The sequence below is a fragment of the Malus sylvestris genome, chromosome 15, assembly GCF_916048215.2.
Source record: "Malus sylvestris chromosome 15, drMalSylv7.2, whole genome shotgun sequence".
NCBI lineage: Eukaryota > Viridiplantae > Streptophyta > Magnoliopsida > Rosales > Rosaceae > Malus > Malus sylvestris.
Window position 1 is genome coordinate 391,887 of NC_062274.1, and position 10,274 is coordinate 402,160.

Here is a 10,274-nt window from a genome sequence, read left to right on the forward strand (position 1 = left end):
CCAAGGAACGAAAATTGCCAGTTTAGACACTTGCTAGTTCACATTAAGCATTAGAGGGCTTGTGGGCTGTGCCATTCCCTTTCCCTGGTTGGGTTTTTACTGAACGCAGCAAGGCCTAGTTTGAGATACCCAAACATACATGCGACCAGGCATTGGCCCAGTTTGAATCGAGTCCGAACCATGTATGAAAAAAGACCAACTAATTTGCGTGGTCACTTCTTTGGAGCTTATCGTACAATTATGTGAACTTTGTCTAAGCAAACTAAAACATATGTTAAGAGTGTGAACTCCAAGCGAATTTTATAAGTTGAGTCATTATTTTCATTGTCAATTAGTTTTAAGATAGAAGTTCATGATATCAGAGTAAGTTAGCGCACATATCGAGCTTAACGCTACACGTGAAATCAAAATGAAACAAAAATGATGAAATGATTAGACGAGGAAACTAGAAAAACAAATTAAATTAAGTGCTGCAATTACTGTATAATGGAAATGAGGAAAACACATCCGATTGCACAAAACGAGCGGAGATTGGAAAAAGGAAAGACTCATTGGAATATTCTTAATTACCTAAACAAGAAAAAGAAAAGACGGGCAAATATTTAGAGACCCGAAAGCAACTTTTTGATTTCTTTTTTCTTGATTCAGGAAAAATAGAAGCAAAGAAAAAGAAGAAGTAGGAAAATCAGCAAAGTCCGTGGAGTCACTGTTTGATAAAGAAGGTTCCACGTGATTGGCTCGTTACCATGTGGTCCGCCGCCTACGACAAAACTGAAAGATCAAAGTCCAGCCATATGGAGATTCTGGGTCCATAGGATAGGACTGTTTTGATTTTTTTTTGGCCGAGGGGCATTTTCGTCCTACGGTTTTTGTTGAAGCCAGTGACCTCAAAATGGAGCTCTAGCTTTTATATACAAGACATGTCTGTATGTGTCTGTTGCAATATTATTTTTTCCAAAACAACTAGAAAAAATGTTTTGGAAAAAAACCGGAGCTGGCGCTCTTATCCTATTGATCCAGAATCTCCCTTTCAGCCAACTTGAGTAGGCAAGAAATAAAATATTTAAAGCTAAGTTGGTTTCTCTCATGGGTCATGAGTGTGCAAAATTGCCCCCCAAAAGCTTACAAGTGATATCGTATATCACGTGGAGTTGCGATCTGGCCGGCCTGTGTTATACAGTACTATTGTATTGGTGGTTTTGATGAATATGAACAATATGCACCCTTCACTCCTTCAGTTGAGTGTGTATATATATATAAAATTAAAAAAACTCACACTCACTGTCCACTGGTGTGTGAAAATACTTCAAATATGAACAATATACATGTTTTTAGTTTTGATAAATAATAATTTCAATATTAATTAGTAGTGAATCGTTGAATCTGCTTTTAAAAATGAAAAGTATAATTAACAGAGTTTGAAATCTGGAATTGAGAGATATTAATTAACAAAATATAATCAATCTGTTTTTAATTAGTAGTGAATCGTTGATTCAGCTCTTAGCAATCTCTGGTCCTCAGTCAACTCAAGTCTGAAATCTGGATCCACACTTGAAACTCCAAACTCCAGAGGAGCAAAATATATTTATTTGTTTATTAAAATGAAAGGAAACACCAACAGCAATAACATGTCACGCTGCAGCACTTTGAGAAAATACATTAAAAATAACACAAGATTCTTTACTCTACTACTCTGTTATATGTATATATATATATATATATCTGGGCATGTGTCATAAGAATTGAGAAATAATTGATAAACATAGTTGGAAAATGTATGAGTTTGTGAGATGAGGATTGAGGGATGCATGTGCATCAGTGCATGCATATATAAAGTGATACATTACAGACCCACACACAAAGAGACACAGTCACACACAGAGCCTCTTTGTCTTTCGGAAATTAACATCATCAACGGCCACAATTGCACGGCATTAGATTCAAGCCGGCCAACAAATCTAGTGGTCCCTCTACCATTTTATCATTTCTTAATTATTAAGATTAATTCAAAGAAGGGAATTGTTATCGGTACTTCAAAACTTGTATTATACACTCCTCACAAATGTATTTTTTTTTAATTATAGAAAGTTTGGAGTGCAAATTGAGATTTTTGGAATGCCGATAACAATTATCTCTTAAAGTGCGATTCTCTATTAACTCTTTACTATCTCACCCGTTAAATTTAATTATTGTACCCAACATTTTAAAACATTGTACAAAAACATGAAGTGACAGATAGTCTAACTTTTGATAATCTCCTTAACATTTCTCTCTTCTTTTTTTAAGTGTTTGTACATTGTTTTAAAAACAAGAACTTTCTGTACTCACTCTTTTGTATACCATACGTTTAATCAAAATATATACTAGGATAATGCTATTAATATACCCATTTTTATTTCTCACATACCTTTATTAATTTTTTGTCATTTATCTTTTTCAATTTATTCGATCCAACAGTCGAAAATTAAAACAGTATGTAAAAAATAAAAATTAATGTGTGGATAGCACTATCATGTGTTTCCTATCCACTAATTGTTACAATTTCTTCTACTAGTATTGAAAGCTAGTTGTGCTGTGATAAATGGTTACTGCTTTAAAATGTGGTTTTCATTACATGAGGTATATATTAATTCCTTCTAAACTTAAAATTGGGATTCATGAGAACTAAGACTTCACCAAAATCGTAACCAAATACCAATACTGTTAGGGTGATGCTACATAGATCATCTTTATAAACCATGTTTTGTAGATTATATGAGGCGATGGCTAATGATTGAATTTTTTTTAATCATTAAAAATAAAATTCAACCATCAACAACCACATCATATAATTGATAAAATATCGTCTAAAAAAATGGTTTATAAAATATAATATAAAAAGATATTCTTGTTCATACTTTTATAAAGTTTGTAATCCTACATTCAATGGACCATGATTTTCATAATCTACAAAACCTTTCCACCTTCAATGAATTCCATATTGAAAGGATTGTTTTCCATATGTATGTTTTTTATTTCCTAATTCTTCTAACTTCTAAATATCACAGATGTGTTTTGAATTACAAAAGTATGCACTTTTGTAACGTTTTTCATAAATTATCCTTCACCGACATAAACACGGCTCGGGAATTGACACAGGATATTATTTATGCTAGAATTATTTCTTTATTAATTTTCAATTTGTGGTATGTGATAAAATCAACGTACAATAATTTTAATCGGGCAATACCAAGACCAACAATACTTTTTGGTTGAGAAGAAGGACCATTATCAGAAAAAGATAAAAGTAATTTACAGAAAGTCCCCTAGATTTATTTAAATTACAGTCGCTGAAGGTAATCGGAAAAAAACCTCACAGAGTTGGAACTCCCTTTTGTCGCCTTCTAATTCCACGTGTTAAAAAACAGATACCCGGATCCACGCAAGAAGCTACGCGCGTGCAATTAGCAATATTGAATGCAATAATAAAAGTTAAATACTCGTACGTTGCCAAACACGATTATAGGGAGCGACTCAAAAATTTCTCCCAGTCTTTCAGTCCTTTCCGTCTTCGCCATTCCTCTCCTTTCCAATGGACTCTCTCACCCTCTTTTGTACGGGCGCTCTCCTCGCCGGCGGGATCTATTGGTTTGTCTGCATTCTTGGCCCTGCCGAGCGAAAAGGCAAACGTGCCATGGATCTCTCCGGTGGCTCCATCTCCGCCGAGAAAGTTCAAGATAGCTACGACAAATATTGGTCCTTTTTCCGCCGCCCAAAAGAGATCGAAACGGCCGAGAAAGTCCCCGACTTTGTGGACACCTTTTACAACTTAGTCACCGATATTTACGAGTGGGGTTGGGGCCAGTCCTTTCACTTCTCCCCGCACGTCCCCGGCAAGTCCCACAAGGACGCCACGCGCCTCCACGAGGAGATGGCCGTCGATCTCATCGACGTCAAACCCGGAGACCGAATTCTCGACGTCGGATGCGGCGTAGGTGGGCCTATGCGTGCCATCGCGGCCCACTCGCGCGCCAACGTCACCGGGATCACGATCAACGAGTACCAGGTTAAACGGGCGCGTCAGCACAATAAGAAGGCCGGCCTCGAATCGCTCTGCGAGGTCGTCTGCGGGAACTTCCTCGAGATGCCGTTCCCGGAGAACAGCTTTGACGGCGCGTACTCAATCGAGGCAACATGCCACGCGCCGAAGTTGGAGGAGGTGTACGCTGAGATCTTCAGGGTTCTGAAGCCGGGGGCTCTGTACGTGTCGTACGAGTGGGTGACGACGGACAAGTACAAGGGTGACGACGCCGAACACATGGATGTCATTCAGGGGATCGAGAGAGGGGACGCCCTGCCGGGACTCAGGAGCTATACGGATATTGCGGAGACGGCGAGGAAGGTCGGGTTCGAGGTGGTGAAGGAGAAAGATCTGGCCAAGCCGCCGGCGCAGCCGTGGTGGAATCGATTGAAGATGGGGAGGATCGCATACTGGCGCAACCACATTCTGGTGACGGTGCTCGCCGCCGTCGGAATTGCACCGAAAGGAACCGTGGATGTGCACGAGATGCTGTTCAAAACCGCGGACTTTTTGACCAGGGGCGGCGAAACCGGAATCTTCAGTCCGATGCACATGATTCTCTGCCGGAAGCCCGAGACAGCCAAATCATCTTAATTTCCGGTATCGCCGGTGCACCCCCGCGCCCCTTTAGCCCCTTTTTGTTGTATTTTATTTTTGTGTTATCCTATTTTAATTATCTTTCTGATCTAGGTTTGTTTTCCTTTTTTTTCTTCGTTTACTTGACCTGCTAATTTATTATCATTCTCTTGTAATTTTGTTTTGGAATTATTTAAGTTCGTGGTTGGATGGATTGGATCTTTGCTCGGTTTTGTTTAATTTCTTTGATATTTTTTATTTCAGTATTGCCTTAAATGATGTGCCTAATTTCTTGTGTGCATTGTCTTTTGAATTTGACGTTTCAAAATTCATAAGTTAATAATGAATTTGTGCCACATAAAGACAATGCTAAGCTGTTAAGTGCGATGTATACAATACATTGATGTACTCTAGGACTTTTGTCATGTAATGAGACGACAGGATCAAAGGGTTATTGAGTACTTGTGATTTAGCGATGAGAAATGAAGTGAACACGTTCATAAACTAAATACCGATGCAGTAACGATTAGTTCAATAACATAATTTGAAGTATTAATTTTTGTTTGCATATGATTGTGTTATTGAACTAGACATAAATGTATCCGGTAAGTGTAAGTAATTCTCTCATTTCCGCCAAGAAAACTGCAGGGATGAAGGGGTGGAAGTGCGAACAGGTGAAATCAACCGTGTATGGTGTATGGTACAATTGGCAAGCAGTGTGGAAAGTCGGGGGGAGCCCTTTGACTCTTGTGTTGTTGGCTGTAGGAGTAGCGGAGTGAGTTCAGATTTCAGAAACTGAGTGTCAGTCACAGTGGCGCCAAATCTGTGTTGGCACTTGGCAGTTTGTTTGGCTCTGTGTCACGTTGCTCTTGGTGTTTAGCTACGCCTGCCAACATGCCGACATATCTGGGCCCACACCCACCCGGGTTTGGTTTGGTTTAGACTGAGTTGGTTGGGTTGGTTTGGGTTTGGATCTCTCTCATCTCATCCCACCCTGGTTGTTTTCTTTGTTTTCCATGCTACTTTGCCAGCCGCTGCTACTGCCACTCCCACCGGGTCTGTTCATTTCCTTTATAATTTTCGTCACGTGACACGCCACCCTGTATTTGTTGGCACGTAATAATAATATTATTAATGGCTTATTCTTTTCCCTACAGTTATAATTATATTATTTGTTGGCACATAATTATATCAATGTGGGAGAGTCTCACATTGAGTGAGATAGTCTTTTTAGCATTTATCTTTTGCATGTGTATTGAATAATTTGAATATGAGTATTATCTTGCCTTGTTATCTATGTTCAACTTTGGTGCTACGTACCAATAAATACTATGAGTATTGAATAATTTGAATTCACGACACCATAATTAAAGTCATAATCTAAATAATTATTCAATACTCGTAACATTTTATAATACGTAACATGCAATAATTTTCTTTATTATCTGTCCTGAGTCATAAATATGTATATTGAATAATTTGAATATGAGTATTATCTTGCCTTGTTATCTACGTTCCACTTTGGTGCTACGTACCTATAAATACTATGAGTATTGAATAATTTGAATTCACGACACCATAATTAAAGTCGTAATCTAAATAATTATTCAATACTCTGTCCTGAGTCATAAATATGGATATTGAATAATTTGAATATGAGTATTATCTTGCCTTGTTATCTACGTTCCACTTTGGTGCTACGTACCAATAAATACTTTGAGTAGTAAATAATTTGAATTCACGACACCATAATTAAAGTCATAATCTAAATAATTGTTCAATACTTGTAACATTTTATATTACGTAACATGCAATAATTTTCTTTATTGTCTGTCCTGAGTCATAAATATGTATATTGAATAATTTGAATATGAGTATTATCTTGCCTTGTTATCTACGTTCCACTTTGGTGCTACGTACCTATAAATACTATGAGTATTGAATAATTTGAATTCACGACACCATAATTAAAGTCGTAATCTAAATAATTATTCAATACTTTGTCCTGAGTCATAAATATGGATATTGAATAATTTGAATATGAGTATTATCTTGCCTTGTTATCTACGTTCCACTTTGGTGCTACGTACCAATAAATACTTTGAGTAGTAAATAATTTGAATTCACGACACCATAATTAAAGTCATAATCTAAATAATTGTTCAATACTTGTAACATTTTATATTACGTAACATGCAATAATTTTCTTTATTGTCTGTCCTGAGTCATAAATATGTATATTGAATAATTTGAATATGAGTATTATCTTGCCTTGTTATCTACGTTCCACTTTAGTGCTACGTACCAATAAATACTATGAGTATTGAATAATTTGAATTCACGACACCATAATTAAAGTCATAATCTAAATAATTATTCAATACTCGTAACATTTTATATTACGTAACATGCAATAATTTTCTTTATTGTCTGTCCTGAGTCATAAAAATGTGTATTGAATAATTTGAATATGAGTATTATCTTGCCTTGTTATCTGCGTTCCACTTTGGTGCTACGTACCAATAAATGCTATGAGTAGTGAATAATTTGAATTCACGACATCATAATTAAAGTCATAATCTAAATAATTATTCAATACTCGTAACATTTTATATTACGTAACATGCAATAATTTTCATTATTTTTAGTCATGAGTCATAAATATGAGTAAATGCATTAATTAATATGTTTATTGAAGTGGCACTTGAAATGCTTTGCCAATTGCCATATGGGAATATTTTTGCTCATTACTTTCAAGTGATTGTGATGCTCATCACTCAATTCATCATCGTTAGATGAGTTTAATTTTTGAGATTTGTGTTATGGATATAAACAAATGTCTAAATTTTAACTCATCCAATAATAATAGATAAGGTCGTGAGCATTACCACCACTTAAAGGTGGTGAGTCTGATATTTTGAAGGGGCACAATTCAATTACAAATTTGGAAGAAAAACTTTGTGAAAGGCGATCGGTGTTTTTTGACTAAGCCATCCCCCAAAGGCCCTTAATTTGTACACAAAAAAGATGGGTGTTCTCACTAAGCCTGGATATTTTTTGGGTCTGTGGAATTGAAGGTTCATTTATTCATGTTTGATTAGTCAAAACTCAAAGTTGTGGTTCTAGCTGATTGCGTGAATAGCAAACATTGTTCCTACACAAAAATATCCGGTGATGTATGTTAGTGTTATATCCAGATTCCAAATGGCTCTAAACTTCCAAATCCAATACTTCTAATTTCTATTTGATTATTCTAGCGGCGTATCATAACTGATATGAGAATCTTTCTTCTCACTACACTTTTGTCCAAGCGTTTTCGCTAAAGTAATTTTTTTGTGTCGAAGACCCTAAAGTACTAGAGCTTTTATAAAACTATTTGTGGCATAAACGCTTATGAGCACAAGTTTTTGAGAGCTCCTACTATGTTGGGGTTGATTTGTGGAGTTCTTGGCACCTTTTGATTGACAGTGCAAGTTAAAACTAGGTGTATGGTTCGAGCTAACACACTATAGTAAATGAAGCGATACAAACGTCGTTAACTATGATACATCAATGATGTTAATACATCGTTATGTTGACGTATTGATACCAATTATAGACGTCACTATCAATAATGTCTACCCAATATCAATTGTAACTTCTCAGATCTCATTTCCCGGTCTTTCCTTTATTCATCGTATCCACTTTCATCGCAACTACCATTGAAAACATCGCCAACTTGATTTTCTTAGCCACCACCACGACGATCTCCATGGTTCCTCTCTAATCCAATGTTGTTTGACCTTTTGTACACAACTATTAGTTTAACCTCATCTGTTGGTTTGAATTTAACAACAAGAATTCGTTTTCCAAAACGTCCCTCATTATAAAAATACTTCCAAACGGACCATTAGGGTGTGTTTGTTTGACAACACTAACCTTCACTGGACTGGATTGGACTAGTGATTAGTGAAGTCTTGTGTTTGTTGCAGAGATAGACTAAGTTTAATGGGACTCGTGAGGACTAGCGTGGACTAGCACCTTCGCTAGAAGGTCTTAGCCAGTCCCCCCAAAAATGAGAGGATTGCTAGTCCCGTCTTCTCCTTCATTCGCCGGCAGCAACCTCACCAACAGATCCTCACCAGCAGCAGCCTCTCCTTCGTTCTCCTTTGTTTTATGTCTTCTCTTTGCACCGACAGCCTTACCCACCCCAATCATCTTCTCCGATAGTGGTGGGCAGTTGTTCAATTCCCCGTCTGCTTCTCTGTCTTCTCTTTGCACCTATAGCCCCACCCACCCCACTCATCTTCGTCTTCTTGCAAATCGGGGATTCGTCTTGCAGCGAGGGGAGATTATTTGTCTTGCAAATTGGGGATTCGTCTTGCAGACTTTGGGGATTCTTCCTAATTCATCTTGCTTTGTCTGTTTGATTATTGTTGTTATGTCATTTCATGGATCTGCAGGAACAAATTTTATTTTTTGGTGTCTGAGTTGTTATTTAAACTTGATTATCTTTGATCAGGTTTATAGAATATGACTTATATAACATATTTTTTTCATTAATTTTGAAATGTTAATTAATGTGAGCATCTGGGTTCTCCAAAATAAGTGTGATTTGGGAAACTAAATCTTATCTTGGTAGGGAATGAAATACGATGGTGGTTCATGTAATCCTTGTTGCTTATGTATATTTTCTGGGATTTTCAATTGCGAAGTGCGAAGCTTATCTGCCTATAAGGTGTTTGAAGAAATACCCAACTGAAATGAAATTTGATTGGTTATTCAACTGATTTGGGGATGTTACTCATTACTTCTACTACTTCAATTCTTATTTTTTTGAAAAATTATTACTTTGTTTTCTGTGTGATTTTGGTTCTCACATTTAAGAATTCCAATTTTAGTGGTGTTACTGAACAACTTGCTGCCCTGCTGGTTTGGTATCTTTTGCAACCAAAGAAGTTAAATTCTTTGTTCGTAGTTGCAACATTTTCTTGGAGTTAATTCTCTACAGAGAGTCAGAACTCATTCTTTTGAAAGTCAGATTTGTTCTTTGTTTGCATGTTGAGATGAAATGAAGTAATGAACAATTAGAAAACAAACTCTTTGACTATATAGCAGAAATATGCTCGGACCATCAATTTGAACAATTGATTGAATGGATGGTTGTTTGTGAAGTTCCTGTGTTATGATTATCTTGCTTCTTAGTCCGACACTGCACCAAACGCTTCACTAAACTAGTCCAGCTTAGTCTAGTCTAAGCCAGTCCAGCTTAGTCCCTGCAGCTAGTCCAGTCCGAGACAGTCCGGTGCAACAAACACACCCTTAAAGTAGTCCATGCAGCTAGTCCAGTCCAAGACAGTCCAGTGCAACAAACACACCCTTAAAGTATAACTTGAAGGTGGATGTCCTTTGTTCAACAATTTGTTGTTACTCAAACCCATTTGAATGAACATGTAGTAGTACCGAAGTATTATAAGCCCAAATTTTGTGGATCAATGATTTTAGCCTACTATCACAACCTTCATCTGATATTATGGGCCGGTTTCATATCAAGACAGTTTGAAAACCACAAAAGAAGATATTTTGGGCTGCAAAGAGAATGAAAGATTGAATATGCCAAGGACATTTAAAAAAAAAATCACCCATATATTCCGTCAGT

The 10,274-nt window shown here is 36.9% G+C and overlaps 1 protein-coding gene across 1 annotated transcript; it reads left to right on the forward strand.

The window, feature by feature from the left end:
* Positions 1–3,486: 3,486 nt before the first annotated feature.
* On the forward strand, positions 3,487–4,857 carry LOC126603969 (24-methylenesterol C-methyltransferase 2-like). The gene has a single exon (XM_050270998.1). The coding sequence runs from the start codon at positions 3,572–3,574 to the stop codon at positions 4,652–4,654; it is 1,083 nt and encodes a 360-aa protein (XP_050126955.1). The 5' UTR covers positions 3,487–3,571; the 3' UTR covers positions 4,655–4,857.
* The last annotated feature ends 5,417 nt before the right edge of the window (positions 4,858–10,274 follow it).

What these genes read in the sequence shown, in the direction of transcription:
- LOC126603969 (XM_050270998.1), top strand. Translation starts at nt 3,572, where the DNA reads ATGGACTCTCTCACCCTCTTTTGTACGGGCGCTCTCCTCGCCGGCGGG.